General features: G+C 45.6%; 1 protein-coding gene across 2 annotated transcripts; it reads right to left on the reverse strand.

The window, feature by feature from the left end:
- Positions 1–1,670: 1,670 nt before the first annotated feature.
- FUS (FUS RNA binding protein) lies at positions 1,671–12,913 on the reverse strand. 2 transcript variants are annotated; one of them, XM_045543263.1, is made up of 15 exons: positions 12,803–12,913; positions 11,193–11,217; positions 10,950–11,101; positions 9,892–10,036; positions 9,502–9,689; positions 9,079–9,286; positions 7,407–7,441; positions 5,899–5,931; positions 4,702–4,805; positions 3,823–3,952; positions 3,461–3,562; positions 3,204–3,327; positions 2,439–2,539; positions 2,183–2,330; positions 1,671–1,871 (listed from the first exon to the last, which is right to left on the reverse strand). In XM_045543263.1, the coding sequence occupies exons 1-15, from the start codon at positions 12,813–12,815 to the stop codon at positions 1,832–1,834; spliced, it is 1,548 nt and encodes a 515-aa protein (XP_045399219.1). In that variant the 5' UTR covers positions 12,816–12,913; the 3' UTR covers positions 1,671–1,831. The 2 variants fall into 2 exon arrangements, with proteins under 2 accessions (XP_045399219.1, XP_045399220.1); XM_045543264.1 differs by having other exon boundaries at positions 9,892–10,033; positions 12,803–12,885.
- Between the last annotated feature and the right edge of the window lie 6,463 nt (positions 12,914–19,376).

The raw sequence follows: 19,376 nt of genomic DNA on the forward strand, positions 1-19,376 counted from the left end.
CATTTGAGCTCAGGAGTTCGAGACCAGCCTAAGCAAGAGCAAGCAAGACCCCATCTCTACTAAAAAAATAGAAAGAAATTATCTGGACTACTAAAAATATATATAGAAAAAACTAACCACCCATGGTGGAGCATGCCTGTAGTCCCAGCTACTCGGGAGGCTGAGGCAGGAGGATTGCTTGAGCCCAGAAGTTTGAGGATGCTGTGAGCTAGGCGGATGCCACGGCACTCTAGCCCGGGCAACAGAGTGAGACTCTGTCTCAAAAAAAAAAAAAAAAAAAAAAACCCACACTTAAACAGAGAACATTCTGCAGCACCCTTGAAAAATTTCAAGTGGAAAAGCACTTCCCAACTAGGGTTCCCAGGCATATTTGCAAGCTATGCTTCTTACAGCAGTCATCTCACAAGTTACGTTTTAAAGCGTCATGACAAAAATCTTTTTTGCTCTTGGCTGGAATTTTCAGCTCTGCCTAACTAAAATTCATGCCAAACAACTGGCTGGTGCAGATGGGCAAGTTTACAGGTGTGTGGTTAAGACCAGGAGAGGCACTGCTCTAAGGCTGTAACTCACTGACCACGTCTTTCCCCTCTATCACTCCACACACCCATTTGAAGGAACAGGACTTCCCACTCCCCAATCACAAAGACTCAAGCCTAGAATCTCAAAATACCAATGACCTCTAGCCCTCTGTGTACAAGCAGGATGTGAAAGTGCCACTGTTTCCTTACAGCAGTTATCTACCTAAGCCCCATTAACCAGGGAAATGAGGGGGTCACTCATCTCCTCTAATCGCTATCTTCCTTTCCCAGCAAACCTTCCCCCTTCTCTCCACTCATTCCCAAGCCTCTTCTCCCAAATCGAGCATCCTCATAAACCTTAAGTAAACAAAAGTTTGGGATAGGAGTTTGTCCCCTTCAGGGCCCCCCATGCAATGGTTCCAGAATAAAAATGCTACAAAATGGAAACGGAGTCAAAAGAGTAGGACTCAATCCTGGCTTTCTCATTCTTAGCCACGTAACCCGTGTACTTCCCTTTCTGAGCATTAGATCATGACTCCACAGAACTCCATGGTACTCGGTAAGCCCTAAATAAGTAAGGTCAGTATAGTGAAAAGGGTAATTAACTGGGCTCAGTAATCAGTTTCCATTCCCGGTTCTGCTTGTGAGAAGCAAGTCTTTTTGACACTCAGTAGGTACTACTCAGTTACTCTCCTTCCCGTGAAAGACCCAATATGGATGGCTGGCTAAGTGCTCTTCATCATGTTCAGATTTGAATGCTGCCCCCAACAAACAAATCTCATTTGAGCCTCACCCTTAGCAATGTGTCAAAACAGGCAAGAGTTCCTTAAAAGGGTAAAACTGCTACAAATAAACTAAAACGAACATGCAAATAAATGTGAAAAGGAATAACTCCCACAGTAGGCCAAATTTGGGGCAATACTCATGACATCACATGTCCATTTATCTCTTTTATACATCCAATTTGCCATGACATTAAAGCTTAATCTCTAATCTTAAGGATGCCACTTGGCCTTTTCTTCCCTGAATCAAGTATCAAACACTTTATTCCAGTTCCTGCTGGGCAGGAGGATCTGAAAGAGGAAAACTCCCCACATTCCTCACCCAGACATCAATCCTCCAGGAGACTGAAGAGGGGGAAGAGGAACAAAATTTAACTAAAACCATGGTTTTTAATGGGAACCAGAGGTATGGTTACAATTACGTAGTCCGACACAAAAAACCCGTGGGTGATCATGAATTGAAGGTTACAAAATAACAAAGGTAACACTGGGTACAGGAAGAAAAGCTGTTCCAGAACCTCAGGAGCCAGGCTAATACGGCCTCTCCCTGCGATCCTGTCTGTGCTCACCCCTGCGGAAAAAAAAAAAAAAGCATCCATTAGGTTTGAGTTATCAGCTTCTCCATCCACCCCACACATAACCCCAGATATCCTACCTGCCTCTCCTACCCAATCAACCAAATGTCTCATCTCTGTAAGTAGGGTGGGTCTACAAATTCCCACCCCTGAGATAATCTGCCTTCCCTCCCTCCCTACTATAGTTTACAATCTCAGGTCTTTCCAATCTAGCCCTCAAATGAAACCACTTTCTCAATAAAACCTTTTTATTCCATGGCCTCTGTTCAACTGCTCTACTTTTACTTCAATTTAAAGCCTTACTCACCTGGAGTCCATCTTGCCAGGGCCAAAGCCGCCTCTGTCCCCACCACCCCGGCCCCCTCGGAAGCCCCCACGGTCCCCACCACGGCCCCGGTAGCCGCCTCGATCATAGCCTCCTCTGCCACCACGACGATCATCTCCATAGTTACCCCCTAGGACAAAAGAAATGCGATCTATCATATCCCCATCCTTCTACCTTCCCCATAGCCTTCCTGCTTAAAAATTAAGGACTTAAAAATCAAGTGTTGCCTCTCTCTTACCCATATGAGAGCCTCCTGGTCCCCCTCCTGGACCATCTGGTTTAGGGGCCTTACACTGGTTGCATTCATTTCTCCAAGAGAAGTTCATGTTCTCACATGTACTGAGGAAAAGGAAGACAATTAGTTTGGAGGAATGGGGAGTAGGCAAGACCTACAATTAGGAACAGATTCCAGTGATCTTAGAGATACAGTGACGAAACTGTGTCCTCAAAAAGTGGCTCAGCCTGTAATCCTAGCACTCTGGGAGGCCGAGGCGGGCGGATCGTTTGAACTCACGAGTTCCAGATCAGCCTGAGCAAGAGCGAGACCCTGTCTCTGCTACAAATAGAAAGAAATTAGCTGGACAACTAAAAATATATATATGAAAAAATTAGCCGGGCATGGTGGTGCATGCCTGTAGGCCCAGCTACTCGGGAGGCTGAGGCAGAAGGATGACTTGAGCGCAGGAGTCTGAGGTTGCTGTGAGCTAGGCTGACACCACGGCACTCCAGCCAGGGTGACAGAGTTGAGACAATCTCAAAAAGAAAAAAAAAAAAAAAAGACTTGCTTCTCACAAGCAGAACCAGGAACAGAAACTGTGACTACTGAACCCAATCAATTACCTTTCCCACTATACTGACCTTACTCAGATAAGCTCTCATCTAAATCTGCCCCCAACAATGTGGCCTTGACATTTGTTAGTTTAGAATAAACACCCACATAACTCTACGATAATATCAAACGGCACACATAAGAAGACTAAGAAAAAAATTAAATTTCACTCACGGATTAGGACACTTCCAGTCCCCAGCTCGTTGCTGTCCTCCACCGCCACCACCTCCACTGGGGAATCCTCCTCGGCCGCCGCCACCACTGCCACCACCTCCATAGCCTCCACGGCCCATGGGTCCTAGTGTAGACACAAGTGTGGGTGTGCTTCCAAGTTTGGTTAACCTAACATTTTCCACGTAAGCCCCTACCGTCCTTCGCACTCTCCCCTCCATCACCTCCTTTCGTACCACCAGCAGATAGGAACTGCTCACCTCCTCGCCCTCGGCCTCCACGACCATTGCCACCACCCCGATTGAAGTCAGCTCGGCGAGTAGCAAATGAGACCTTGATAGGATTCCCGGAGAATTCTTTACCTAAAGAAAGAAACGAGGTATTTTTTTAAAAAAAACTTTTGATTCAAGACCTCTGGATCCAAACATACATTTTGTACAATCTAAGACTACCTTCCTGAAAAGGTTTAAAATCTAATGAGACATAAGCGAAAGAGACTATACTGAATTTACAGCTAAAAATAAGTGTTGGAAAACACAAAAGAACCCTCAAAACATGGCCTACTCTCTAAAGCTAATTGCCCTATCCCCACCTGCACCTCCACCGGCTTTCTCATACATACCATCAAACCAGTCAATAGCTGCCTTAGCAGAAGGTGGGTCATCAAAAGAAACCGTTGCCTCTCCCTTCAGCTTGCCAGTTTCCCTGTCTGTGTACAAATTAATCATGGGCTGTCCTGTTTTCTTGTTTGTCTGAGGAAAAGAAAATTAGTTAACATCACATTTAGAGGCGATAGTACTACCTTCCACCCTCCTCCTCTAGAACCTGAATTTGAATCATTCCAAAAGTTCAGCTCCCCACTTCCCAGTTACTTCACCCTATCTCACATGTATGCTGAATTAAAGTCATGGTCTACAACTGCTTCTCACTTCAATGCTAAAAGGTAAAACTAAAAATTATCATATGGAGCACTAATCAAAAGTTCAGGGCACTCCCTTATCAACTATACTTTTGTGTGAAGATAGGCTTTATTCAGAACACAGCAACAGCAGCTGGCTGCAATGGTTTATGGCCTGTAATCCCAGCACTTTGGGAGGCCAAGATGGGAGGATCCCTTGAGCCCAGGAGTTAGCTGAGACCAGTCTGAGCAATATAGTGAGACCTCATCTCTATGAAAAATTAGTTGGGCATGGTGGCATGGCATACTCCTATGGTCCTAGCTATTCAGGTGGCTGAGGCAGGAGGATCAGTGAGCCCAGGAGCTAGGATGAGTAGGATGATGCCACTATAGCCCTAGAAACAGCAAGACCCTGTGTCAAAACATACAAACAACAACAACAAAAAAACAGCTAATGGGCTTTCCTCAACAAATTAAGCTGACAACAACCATTAAAGACTTTTGTTTTCACTTCTGGCAACCATTAAGACTTATTTTTACTAATGTGTGAAATCCAAAAGCCTGCAACACTTATAGAAAGCACCCACTCTGCTCCACAAGTACCTTAATAATACCAATCTGTTTGAAGTAATCAGCCACAGACTCAATTGTAACATTCTCCCCCAGGCCTTGCACGAAGATTGTGTTGTTGTCTGAATTATCCTGTTCTGCTTGTTGAACACACAAGAAATGCAAATTTGAAGAGCGAAGGTAAAACAAAAGAAAAAAAAAAAAAAAAAAGAAATAAAGAGAAAACGATGGTAAAGAAAAGGTGAAACAAGTGACCCAATCTAAGAAACACTTGACATTAAGCTTCAACGGGGAAAAACTTATCAAAAGGACTTATTTATCAGTCAAGCAACCAGTAACATTTTGGTTTAGGTTAGATAATTTAACACATTGACTGCCACACTAAAAAAAAATAATTTTTTTCCTTGGGGCCACTGTGTTTTATTATGAAAATAGAATAAAAACTTCAAAAACACAATGATCCTTTCTAATTTAATGAAAAATGTTATTTTATTGTTTTCCACGTGTGAGTTATATGCAACTTGAAAAATAGTTCATGTGGCATCCAAGGTAAAGGGATATGTGAGTTACACACGCTTCACGAGGCCCCAGGCTCAAAACTAGCGTGAGTTAAATACAACTCACATGGCAGTTAATGTTTTTTAATATTTGAGAGCTTATATGCTAGCCATGTTCATAAATTTTACATTTAGTTTTATAGCTACCCTTTGAAACATGTTAATACACTGTACGGAAACCAGGGCTCAAGAGTTAATTGCCGGAGATCACACAACAAAGTACATCAACTTTCCACTGAAGAAACCCATTTTACATTGAAATCTAGTACACCAACATGAATACCATCAAAACTAGATTCATTAACTGCTTCTCCTTATGTGTAATGCTATACGGTCTTTTGTTCACTAGTTTTGTTCACCAATTTGACATGATTTACATTTTTAAAAAATCACTGCTTTAAATCAACAGCTCTGGAGTGTGGTCCACAGATGCATGAGCATCACCTGGGACTTGTCAGAAATGCCTATTCTCAGGCTCATCCCAGACCTTCTAAATTGCTGGAGTAGGAACCCACAAATCAGATTATTTCTGACGTATAATCATTTATGAACCAGTGCCAACTAAAGTTACACCTAAACTCTCTAATCTACCCGTTGTTTTTCAGTTTCAAAGAGTATCCAGAGGAGTCTTAACACCACTGCAGCCACTCTTTCGTGCCACCTATGGACTCACCGGAGTCATGACGTGATCCTTGGTCCCGAGGGCCTTAAGTGACATGGAAAAAAAGAAAACAAAAACAAAAAAAACAAGGAAAACAAGAGCCGTTACTCAACAGGAAAAAACAGGGGAAAAAAATTAACACTAAATCCAAATTCTTGTAAAATATCAGGTAAGTGCTCACAGCCTCACTCCAAATCCTGTCCTGGGTTGCCTGCCCAGAGGAGAAAATCCTAGGGCAGGGCTGGGGAAGACACAGGCCCCTTTTCTTAAGATCTGTAACTTGAGTCCCCATAGGGACGATTCCACACTTCAGAAATGCTGCCTCCCCCAGCTCAGGCTGGGAAATGTCCTCAGCACAGATGGGGGAGGGGGGTAGACCCATTAAAGTTAACAAACCAACTCACAGCTTGGCCCTGTTCTCTCACCCCAGAGAGATATGGGCTCACCACCAGCAATGTGATGTGCATCCATCCAGTTTCTCCAAACTTTAACACCAAAGACACTTAACCCTCGTGGAACAATTTTTAATTTCATCTTTAGAAACCACTCTTAAAACCATGTTATGTTTCCCCAACCACATGAAAATAAAAAACATACATAATAGCTATTATATTTTTAAAGCATATCCCAGGAAACAGACCAGAAATCTTATTTCCATAATGCAGCCTCTACTTTTTTCTCAGAGACCGTCTTTGACCAATGTTCATCTGAATTTGCCATATATAAACATTGTACCCACACGCAATGACACCTAAGTCATGAACCCAAGCCTTTGGCTTTAAATGCTGAGAAAAATCAAGAAACCTTTTGTTAGTTAACCAAACCAGAAAAGTTCCAGCTTACTGGGAGACTTCTCAAATTTGCCATTTTTTCCATGAATTCAGTTTGTGCTGTTTAAGACCTGGTTATTTCCGATGAGCCACACATGCTCCCAATCTTTCTTGAAGTAGTCCACACCTTCCTTCCCAGAGCTAGTTTCTATTTGCCCATCTGAGTTAAGTCCATATATGTAAAATTGCATTGACACCATTCAGTACTTAATATATAAATATTTACCAACTTCACCATCCTCAGGGCAGGGCAATTATTTCACATCCCTCTCCCAGAATTATAACATTTGGAGGTTGTCATACACACGGCCACACACGCTAGCCTTGGACACAATGATCAAAAGGATCCTAAAGCCAACTTGGCACCATGTGTTCCAGCACACACTCTCCATTTCTCATGATGGTGGTCACTAAGTGCCAGGTGTGGCAATACCCGTCAGAGGCCTACTAGACACCTCATATTAACCTGGGTCAAACCAATTTTGTACCAGACGACTACTGAGTCTTATCCCTGCCTGCCTCCAGGTTAGCACACATCTGGCAGCAGGTGGCATTCTACCCCACCCCTTTCTAGAGGTGGTTCTGGACACTTCAAAACCTTTGACACTTAACACGCTAAGACATCTGCAAATGAACAATCAGACAAAGCATTGCTGGGAGTTGGGAATTTTGGAAACTCTGTTCACTTACCACCAAATTTATTGAAGCCACCACGGTCACTTCCGCTGGAGAAGACAAGTTAGAAGAAAGGACATGAAGCTTCCAACGGCTACAAAAGGGTGTTTTTTGATTTTAACATTCCCCAAACATGGGTAGGTGTTTTTGGGAAAAGATACAAGTGGCTACTAAAATACATCCCTTCCTGACCACCCCTTGTCTGACCTTTGAGCATGTCACACACACGTGTGCAATTTCTCAGACACAGTTATTAAAGATTTTGCTTTAAAAGATATGTCTATTTCCTCTGGAAAAAAATGACCCATTTTCCTTGGTCCTTCTTCCGATGTAGCAGATGTTTTTTTCCTCTTGCCGAGAGTGGTTGACAACCCAGTAGGTGGTTTAAAAACCCTACCCCCAATTTACCCAGAAGACATTTCACACCAGGCTGGGGTAGCCCTGAACACATTTTTGTGATTTTTGCTTTGAAAGCAGCAAGCAGACCCAACCCCATTCCATAAAAAGTCAAAACCAAAGGCAATTTCCCCTTAAAGCAAGACAAACTTAGCTAAGCCTGTCCTAACTACTGAGCTGTTTTTGATTTTCCCCCTCCCCCGGGGTCACCCCTTCTACACTGCGAGAAGAGCGGAGTATTTTGCAATGTCACCTTTCATACCTGTGGCACATAAAATGCAGAGCAAGTTAACAGTCACATAACAGTTGCTTTTCTTTTTAAAGTTTTGCATTAAACACACGCACACAACAGAGTTTTCCTTATTTTTGTACGTTTTTGAGATTGCCCCCACCCACCCCCGAATACTTACCATATACAAACTCATTTAAAAAACCTACTTTTTCCAAAAAGGAGTTAACACTGACAATCCTCCCCTTTTTCAAGGGAGACAGAGTAGGGTCCTTCAAATCATATTCACCAACAGATTTGACGACTGTTTTAACATCAAATCTAGGTTTCACTTCATGATCGTGGTATCTCCCCTGGCAGGTAAGTATAAAAGTTTTACTTCAAATCAACTTCAGTGGGAAGAAAGGAAAGAAGGTCTGGTTGGACAAGCTGATGTTTAAGTAACCAGGGAAAAGCAAGACAGTGGAACAAATAGGTGGGATACCACTGTCAAGAGTACTTTTGCCCAAAAGGTCTGCACACTTCAGTCAGATGACCCCATAAACCAAGTCACACACAAAATCAATGTCAGTCAAATTAGTGCAAATCAAGCTCATGGATTCAAGTGACTACAGAATAGCCAATTCCTGGAAGCTGAAGTCAGGTTAACATTACCAACTCCCTTAGAGGACACATGGGAATACACATACCAAGTTTCCCTACTATTTCCCAGGAGTGGGATCATCGGTTTCCCTTGCAGAGAAAGAAGTCTTTACTTCCATGTTTCTTGCTTAGGGTAACAATGACTCCAGTCCATACACATCTATGTATTTTTTCTTTGGAAATAAAAGCATCAATACTCAAATCTCTATTCAGTGGTGTGGATGGGAGTTCAGGCTCCCAAATTCTCACAAAAATAAAATAGGGATGTACAAAGAAAGTCACTGCATCCAAATCAAAGCCCTCACAGATCCCTAGACAACAAAAATACTAAACAATGTACTAGGGACTGGCTTTAGGGGAGATTCATGCAACCCCTGACCCTCCCCACAAAACACACTCCCTGGCTCACAAGACACCTACCCCATGCCACCTCTGCCTCCACGGCCACCTCCACGACCTCTGGGTTCATAGCCACCACTGCTGCGGTTGTAACCACCGCCACCGCCCCTGCCGCGGCCCCCACGGTCCTGCTGGCCTCCCCCGTAGCCACCGCCGCCACCACTCTGGTCTTGATTGCCATAACCACCACTGCCACCACTCATGGAGGGCTGATCTTGGCCATAGTTACCTGTCAGGAAAAAAAGAATGCTTTAACAACAATAAAGAAAAAAAGATTGTAAAGTAGCACCAACAAGGGTTCAACAGTACCAGAAAATAAAGGATAACAAAAATTAAAGAGAGAGCTAGGAAACAAGAAAGCAACCCTTTTAGGACAAGGGCCAAACCAGAATACAAACCCTTACAGAAAATAGGTATGAGAAAAAGCTGAAGACACCGTCTCACCTCCACCACCCCCTCCGCCACCTCCACTGCCACTGTTGTACTGGCTCTGCTGTCCATAGCCCTGAGGGGGATTATAGGAGCTTTGCTGCTGCCCGTAGCTTTGTTGCTGTCCACCATAGCCAGACTGTTGGCCATAGCCCCCACTCGGGGGCTGTCCATAGCTGCCACTCTGAGAACTGCTACTGTAACTAAGAGAAACAAAAAGGAAACGATCATAACCCCAGCATACCCAAAACTTCCTTTCACTTTTAGTACACTCCATTTCTCTATACTCAATGCAGACTCCACCACCTCCAATCCACACCTCATAATTGCTCCTATTGCTGGTCTTTCATCATTCCATATCAATTCACCCCTAATCTTTCAAGCCTTGCCCCCAGAACACTTTACCTTCCCGAGGTGCTGCTGGGAGCCGGCTGCTGGCCATAGCCAGGGTAGGAGGACTGCTGCCCATAAGATGACTGGGAACTCTGGCTACTGCCATAGCCACCAGTTGAGCCATATCCCTGGGGAGTTGACTGAGTGCTATAGCCTGCTACAAGGAAAAGAAAAAAGCAGTCACTGAAGCTATGAGGAAAGAAAAAAGGCAAGGAATGGACTGCAGAAAACATATACTAGCTTATATTCACTCATGCTTGAAAAGTCAGCCTTTTAGAAGCTATTAATCTTGCGATTCATAGTCAAAGAAGGTACCCTTCTTTTAAACTCTAAGGTTAATGCTTTAACTCATACTGACTCTTCAGGACACTCCCAATTTCATCCTCCGTATCCCAAAGCCAGTCTCCAGGGCCACCCCCTAATCACAACCCCAAAGATCCCTATTTATTAACAGCATTTTAATAAGCTAGTACATGTACACTGTATACAAAATAACCCACATTAGTTATTTACACTTCAGGACTAGTTTGAGCAAATTCCACCCTCTCATGTTATCACATGATACATGATAGCCTGACTTCAAACATCTTTATGCAAACCATTTTCTCCGTATAAGAATCAGCTTTCAACTGGTTCTTCCTTTAGAAAATACACCCTCTTTAATGCCGAGAAGGAAAATAGGAAAAGGTCCCGCATAAACATAAAAGTAAAAAGTCAAGCCAGACACGGTGGTGCATGCCTATAATCCCAGCTACTCAGGAGGCTCGGGTGGAAGGATCAGATGCTTGAGCCTAGGAGTTCAAGACTAGCCTGGGCAACGTATCAAAACCCTGTCTCCTTCCCCCTCAAAAAACAAAGAAAAGTAAAATGTCAAAAATAAAAGGAAACAGAATTAGAAACCAATAAACATTTTTATTTGAAAGGTCTGACTCCAAAGAGGTTTAAGAATCATACACTGGCTGGGGGGGAAAAAACCAAGAGACTGCTTCAACATTTCAGCGCTGCTCCAGTTTAAGAAAAACAACATTCAGAAAGCAGGAAGAGGCGGGGTGACCCACTGAGAGACTCACTGTTCTGGGTCTGTCCGTAAGAACCACCATAGCTGCTCTGGCCATAGCCTGAAGTGTCTGACTGGCCGTAGCCACTGTAACTCTGCTGTCCATAGGGCTGACTGCCCTGCTGGGAGTAGCCCTGCCCCGGCTGGGTGGGGTAGGCCCCGTAGCTAGAGAAAAAGGAAAACAGCACAATCAGAAAAGGATATCTTCACCATCCTTGCCCTCTAAAAATTCTAGAAGCCCAAAAATGGCACTCACCTTTGGGTTGTTTGTTGGGTATAGTCTGTCAAAAAAAAAAAAAAAATCACATTACTTTCAGGCATCACTCTGAGAGTGTAACAAAGCTAATTACTCTGCTTTTAATCAATAATAAATCAAAAAAAACAAGACTATGTTGAAAGAAAAGGACATAAATTCCTCCATGAGACCGAGAAGAAAAACAGATCTTAGTTTCTATGCTCAGATTATAGTCAAGCTTTCTTACAGCAAAGAAAATGCAAAGTTACAAAGATCAAGAAACCTTAACTATTGGAAAAACCAAGGGTCTTGACGGACAGTTTCCGGCAAACTCAATTGAGGCCAGGAACCGCTCTGGAATATTCTACGCATATTTCATTTTCACGCCCATTCTATAAGAAAAGCATGATCACCAGGAGTCAAGAGACAGTTAATTTGCCTCAAGTGACAGCGGCACTAAGTAGCACAGGTTTAAATTCAAGCCCGAGACAGCAATGTTCAGAATGTGGCCTCCACTCTCTTAACCAAAACCCAAAGAATTTCTCAAAAAGACCATTCCTCACCCTCTGACCAACCCTGGAAATGCTAAAGTGAGCCTTTAGTGCAAACCCAGGCTACCAAGACAAGAGAGCCCTTTGACCCCAAAGGGCAGACATCTTCAAAGTGCTGGCCTCAGGAGCCGAAGTCAACTGGTACTAAGTCCCCGGCCCTGTGGCTCCAAATGATGCCGTTTTTCTCTCTACCCTGCCTTCCTCCTCAGAGCTGAGGGGAGACCTAGCCAACCACAGGTAATGAAAGTGCTTTTGAAACGCCACACTAAAGAGTCACCGGCAAGATCAACCATTCCCTCAATTCAGGGAACTGAGGCGCTTCCCCCGCGGGAAAATGCAAAAGGATCAGGAGAGGGTGTGGTCTCTGGCTGCCATTCTTTCCGGTTCCCACCTCAGAAACAAATTTAGGCGGGAAAACCCTCGAGCCCCGTCCCCAGTCCGCGGGTCGATCCCCACCCCCCAAACCGTTAAGCAGGCGCGCGATCCCAATCCCGAGCCTCGCCTCCGGCCGCGTGGCAACCGAAGCGGAAACGGAGCGGTGCGGCCCCTTCCCGAGACCCCACGGGGCGAGGCCCACACGCTACGCCGGCTCCGGAATCTTCCGCAAAGGGTCTCGCGACAAAAAGCCAGGCTAACACGAGGCGGGGAAGGGGGATACGCGCCGCGAAACGGGGGAGGGGCCAGAAGAGCGCGTGCGCGCCCCGAGTGCCCGGATGCAGCACTGCGACAAAGCGGGCCCGAGCGCGGGGCTGGGAGTGGGGGATGAGGGCATGGAGATCGGGAATTTCCACCAGTACCTAACGCTTCAAATCACCAAGAAGCATCCCTCCCAGCGCTCACCTCAAGTAAATAGACTGCGAAGGGAAGACTTCCCGCGCCGCACGAGAAGCGCCAGAGAAGCGAAACAAAATGGCGACATCGGCCTCCCCCTTCCACCCCTCTCCGTTGCTTCCCGCCACAGTGGTACGAGGAGACCCCACACGCGATCGCCGCCCCGCTCCCACCCAAAATCAAAAGCCCAGCTGGGAGGGAACGCGGCCTCGGACCGCCGCGCCGCCGCCGCCTCGCGCCCTTACATACCGTTTGAGGCCATGTCCGCGCACGCGCGCACGGCCAGCAAGCAACAAGGTTCCAACGCCGCAGAGCACCGACGCCGCGAGGACTGAGCGGCCCCGCCTCCTGCGTCCGGGCTTATGTCGCCTCCCGCCCACGCACCGCGGGGCGCCGTACCACGTGTGCAAAAGGAAAGGGGAAAGCAGGGCTGGAATCCTGCCGCTTTCCAGGAAGCGTAGAGGGTCTGAGCAGACAGAAAAGAAACAGGGTAACGAAGAACCACGTGAATACTACATATAATCATGTTTTTCCGATGAAGAACTGCAGTTTCCTCTGCAGGACGAGCCCACGATCCGCCTGCGCCCCTGTAAGGGCACTGTGGTACGGTCCGATCGCCGCTGAGGGCGGGGCGAGGGGCCCCGGGCGTCTGCGGGCGGAACCGTAGTCCAAGCCGGGAGGCGCGGGGTGGGAACTGAGATGCCTGTGGCCGGCCGCTTTCCCTGGGCCCCACTTTCACTCAGGGTGGCGAGCTCCCGCCCTCCATTGCCCTTCCCCTGTATCAGACGCATCGTCGTTCCAGCCACCAGCCTCCCTTTCTGACTCTAACGTTCCGCCCCTGGCAACAAGCAGAGCCTCTCTCTCCTTGCGTCTCGGTTTCCCTTCACCGTCTTTCGGGGTTGCCTTTTCTTCAGTCCTTAACGAGATTTCTGGATTGTGACATTTGACCTGAAAGAAAGCACGAATTTTCAGCTCGGACCCCTGGGCGTTAGTCTGGTGCCCCACTGAGCTCTCACCCAAACCCTCGGCGCTCTGGCCCTGACCGCCGCGCGGAGGGAAAGTCCAGGCCCTCCTTGGGCCTCAGAGAGCATCGACGTTGTATTAAGGATCCCCAGACTTTTACTGATAAGGACCTACTTGTTATTTTTCTAAAACCCTAGCAAGGAACCAGTAGAGATCCCAAGAATAACGCATTTATACAAAGCTTAAGTAGTTTCAAAATGCACGAATAATTTCTCTCCTGTCTCAATCTTGTGAAGAAAGATATCTCCATTTTATAGATAAGTGAGACTCAGAGAGACCAGGGAGGGACAATCAATCCCTGACTATACAGCAGCAAAGAGTGAAGAGTGGTGATTCGAATCCAGGTTTGTGTTACTGCAGAACACTCCTTTTGCTGGTTACGTGATCAGTTCGGGGTGTTTGGACGCCTGTTCGCTTCCTGTGAGAGAAAGGACAAAAAGTAAGATTCAAATTCATGTGCAGCTTGCACTCTCATCGGCCTTGCCGGGAGAAGGCAATTTGAAACCACTGAACAAAACAAGACAAAAGAGGTTATTCCTGGTACACATGCCATGCAGATTTTCCTTCCCAACTTAACTTTGGACTTGGATTTCAGAAGTTCCTTTGAGAATTGAACACCTTTTCTAGAGAAACAATAAGGGCTATGCCTGAGGCCTGTCCACAAACTTCTGCTTAGCCCTTGATTTCAGCCATGCTGGCCCTGAATACCCCAATACTCGCCCCGCTCCCATTGGAAGGGCAGTGTGACTCTCCAGTGAGGGCAAAAGGAAGTCCACCACTCATTCATTAAGTCAACAAATATTTATTAAGCACCTGCTATGTTCTAGGCACTGGGGATGCTTTAATGTACAAAACAAATGAAGCGAACATTTAATAAAAAAGCTAACATTTAATAATAATGATACATAATATATAATAGCTAACTGATAAGGCTTACTAAGTGTCAGGCACTGTTCTGAATTCTTTGAGTATAACTTATTAATTTTATTCTTCACAACAAAAAGTTGATGAGAGGATTACATTTTACAGATGAGAAAATAGGCACAGAAAGGTCAAAAGCTGTGCCCAGGGATACACAGAAAGTGGTAAAGCCGGGTTCCCAACCCAGGCAGCCTGGCTCTGAGTTCCTGCTCTTAACCCCTTCACTTCAGCAGACATCACTTGAGGACTGCATAGTATGTGCCAAGCATGGGGCAGACTGGAGAGAGAAGGATAAACAAAGATCCAATCCCTAAATCACAGGACCTTATGGCCAGGGGGTGGATGGGGGTGATACACACAGACCACCAACTGTACTTGAGTCTCAAATGTGGTAAGTGCTGTAAACATGGAATCAAGGACTGTGGAAACCCCAGCAGACTAAGTCATCTATTAGCTGGACAATCACAGAACACTACAGAGAGATAGTAACATTGAAGCCAAGACTTACAGGATAAGTAGGAGTTCACCAAGCAGCAAGGGAGGAAAGGGTTTAATAAGCAGAAGGAATTGCTAAGACAAAGGCATGGGTGAGGAAGGGCGCTCTTGGGCCAGAGTGGCAGGCTCCACTTGTGATCTCTGAAAGGCTACATGGAGTGGCCATTTCTCCAGGTTTATCTCTCTAGGTGTACCTCTCCTGAGTTCCATAATACAAGGGCCTTGCACTGCTTCTCAAAGTCTCCTTAGGTGTTATCCCTGCTCCCAGCCCTCCCGTTTTTCCCTGTCTCCTTCCTCTGCATTCTCTTCCTCTGCACACCCAATAGGCAGCAGTGTTCTCCAAGGTTCTGTATGTGGCCTTGCTTGTATTTCCCTTGAGGCCCAAGACCCCAGCTGCAGCCTGGTTTGAAATGCAGCCTGTAGACAGATTTTGTGTGGCATGCATGTTGCTTTTAATTTTTTAAACTAGTTATCAACACTAAAAATAGGGAAATATGCAAAAACTTAAACTTCTGGCTTTTCTTGAAAATTGAAGGGTCTGGCCATCCCCGGCCCACTATCCCAAAGGGCAGGGGTCAGCGGGAACAAGAAGCTGCTGCCTTTAACTGGAGCATGTGCCTACAGTTCATGACAGGCTTCTTTACGCCCTCATATTTCTGACCTGGAAGCCAATGTCAATTAACATTTATATTGCATATTTAATGAAATTTTTCTTAGAATACAATTAAAAGGGTCAGGCTCAGTAGCTCACACCTGTAATCTTAGCACTTTGGGAGGCCAAGGCAGGAGGATTGCTTGAGCCCAGGAGTTTGAGACCAGCCTGGGCAACATAGTAAGACCCCATCTCTACAAAAAATTTTTTTAAAAAAATTAGCCAGGTGTGGTGCTGCGCACCTGTAGTCCCAGCTACTCTGGAGGCTGAGGAAACAGGATCACTTGATACCAGGAGTTTGAGGTTGCAGTGAGCTGTGATGACACCACTGCACTCTAGCCTGAGCTACGGAGCAAGACCCTGTCTCATTAAAAAAAAAAAACAGAATAGAGTTAAAAGGAAAGGGAAATATTTCTTCCCGTCAAAAGTAGGAAAACCAAAGAAGGCCCTGATTTTTCAGGCCCCCAGCTGGTCCTTAGAGGCAGTTAGATTTGTAACCAGTTCCCAGATCAGAGATTCTTAACTTCTCTTTGTGCCAGAGTCTGGTGAAGTCTGTGGACCCTTTCTTAGAATAGTATTTTTATTTTATTTATTTATTTTTTTTGAGACAGAGTCTCACTCTGTTGCCTGGGCTAGAGTGCGTCAGCCTAGCTCACAGCAACCTCAAACTCCTGGGCTTAAGCAATCCTCCTGCCTCAGCCTCCCGAGTAGCTGGGACTACAGGCATGCGCCACCATGCCCAGCTAATTTTTTCTATATGTATTTTTAGTTGTCCAGGTAATTTCTTTCTATTTTTAGTAGAGACAGGGTCTCGCTCAGGCTGGTCTCGAACTCCTGACCTGAAGCGATCCACCCGCCTCGGCCTCCCGGAGTGCTAGGATTACAGGCGTGAGCCACCGCGCCCGGCCAGAATAGTATTTTTAAATGCATAAAACAAATTTTGTAAGAATACAAAGGAAACTAATTAAATGGAAATACAGTCATCAAAATATTCTTTTTTTTTTTTTTTTGAGACAGAGTCTGGCTCTGTTGCCCAGGCTAGAGTGCCATGGCGTCAGCCTAGCTCACAGCAACCTCAAACTCCTGGACTCAAGTGATCCTTCTGCCTCAGCCTCCCAAGTAACTGGGACTACAGGCATGTGCCACCATGCCCGGCTAATTTTTTCTATATGTATATTTTTAATTGCCCAGATAATTTCTTTCTATTTTTAGTAGAGACCGGGTCTGGCTCTTGCTCAGGCTGGTCTCGAACTCCTGACCTTGAGCGATCCTTTCACCTCGGCCTCCCAGAGTGCTAGGATTACAGGCGTGAGCCTCCTCGCCCAGCCCATCAAAATATTTTTAAAACATCTTTATGACATACTAATTCATCAAATATACATATCTGCTGGCAAGTCTAATAACTATCATAATTTTGAAGTAGAGTGGAATGTAAAAATATTTTGAGATACCTGCAACAACTGTGGTGTGTGATATGAAATCTCAGAGATTTCTGATGGTAACAGAGACCCAGGAACTGCTAATAATGCTGTGATTGAGGAAAAATTCTTAATGTCAATTAAAGGTTAGTGAAAATAAAAATACAATGTTTTCCTCTCCAAGTTTGTGACCCCCCTCAATGCTATCCTCAGACCCCTTGCAGGGAGTCCAGGTGAAGAACTCTGACTCTAGACAATCTCATCCACATCACGCTTTCAGCTCCCGGATGTGTATGTCCACTCTGACCTGCCTAAGTTCCCACCCTGTGTCTTGATCATCTCCAGCCCGATTGTGTCAAGCAGATGCATCCCCCAAGACTGGAGGCAGCAACCATGAGTAGAAAGTTCAGATGTTCTGCCCAGATAGCAGCCCAAGCCTTTGGTTCTTCAGGGGTAGGTAGCTCTGGTGGAGGTTATATTATAACATTCCTAGAATCATTAATGTCAATGGCAGGAGGCGACGGCACTGTCATTTTCACTAGAAAATTCTATGGCGGTGTTGATCCCTTAACCTCATATGTATTCCTGCCTGGGAAGCATCCAGCCTTGACTTCTTGACACTGTCCGAAATTTGGTAATTTCACCTATCATAATCCCTTTCTGCTTTAACTAACTGAAGTGGATTATGTCATCTGCAACTAAGAACTACAGTTTATACTCTTGTCATTGTAACATTGTTTATACATCACAATATTAGAAGCCAGGTATGGTGGTGAACCCCTGTAGTCCCAGCTACTCGGGAGGCTGAGGCAGTAGGATCGCTTAAGCCCAGGAGTATGAGGTTGCTGTGAGCTAGGCTCACACCACGGCACTCACTCTAGCCGGGCAACAGAGCGAGACTCTGTCTCAAAAAAAAAAAAAAAAAAGCAAAATCACCCCTGGTTAAGAATCACTGTAATATGGCTCTACTTTGAGATTTTTTTTTTAAATCAGGTGAATCTAAATGTACAAAGAGAAACACTATCCAAGCTCTGTTATTAACAGGGAGGGGTGGAGCAAGGTGCTGAACAATGTGTGTAATCTGCTACTTTTTGGGCTTTTAAAAGAGAAGGAGGAAGGAAGAGAATTATTGGTATGTATGTTTGTGAAAAAGAAAAACTAGCCACAGTCTTTATTTCTGGGGAAAGAATCTGGGAAACTTGGGGTCAAGTGTGTGAAGGAAACTCACTTTTCCCTGGATCCTTCGTATTTTAATTTTTTACCATGTGCATATATTGACCAATTCAAAAAGGGAATTGACTCTTATAAACCAGCACAGGGAAGTAGGTGATAAGAGGATATTATGAGGTGGGACCAGAGGTGGGGTGATTCGTTTTTCAGTGAGCAGGGTGGGATAGGCAGTCTTCACTGAGAAGATGACATTTCAACTGGGAGTTTAGCAGATGGTTAAGGGATTTCTCCAGGCAAGAACGGTATAAACACCCTGGCGGGGGCGGTGGAGGAAGTGGGAAGGGGGGGCTCACCCCTGTAATCCTAGCACTCTGGGAGGCCAAGGTGGGTGGATCGTTTGAGCTCAGGAGTTCGAGACCAGCCTGAGCAACAGTGAGACCCTGTCTATACTAAAAATAGGAAAAATTAGCCAGGCGTGTTGGCATGTGCTTGTAGTCCCAGCTACTCAGAGGCTGAGGCAGGAGGATCACTTGAGCCCAGGAGTTTGAGGTTGCAGTGAGCTGTGATGATACCACTGCACTCTATCCAGGACCACAGAGTAAGACTCTGTCTCAAACAAACAAACAAACAAATAAAAAGAATGGAGGACCAGGCGCAGTAGCTCAAACCTGTGTAATCCCAGCACTGGAGGCAGAGGTGGGAGGATCGCTTGAGCTCAGGAGTTCAAGACCAACCTGAGCAAGAGCGAGACCCTGTCTCTACTAAAAATAGAAAAAATTAGCTGGGCATGGTGGCACATGACTGTAGTCCCAGCTACTTAGGAGGCTGAGGCAGGAGGATTGCTTGAGCCCAGGAGTCTGAGGTTGCCGTGAGCTAGGCTGACGTCACAGCATTGGCCCGGGCAACAGAGTGAGACTCTGTATCCAAAAAAAAGAGTGGTACAAACAGAGAGAAGTAAGCTTGACCGAGGGCCTGTCCTGACCAAGCACTTTAGCTGGGTCCTTGTAGAAGGGCTAGAGAACAGGCAGTGTCCTCCTTCTTCTGTGTGTTCACTGGCACGAGGAAGAGTGTAGAGGGATGATGACAGCATGAGCTTTGGGCCAGACCCAAGGCCACCGCTAGCCTGCAGCCTGTCTTTGTGCAA

The sequence above is a fragment of the Lemur catta genome, chromosome 2 (genome assembly GCF_020740605.2).
Source record: "Lemur catta isolate mLemCat1 chromosome 2, mLemCat1.pri, whole genome shotgun sequence".
Taxonomy (NCBI): domain Eukaryota; kingdom Metazoa; phylum Chordata; class Mammalia; order Primates; family Lemuridae; genus Lemur; species Lemur catta.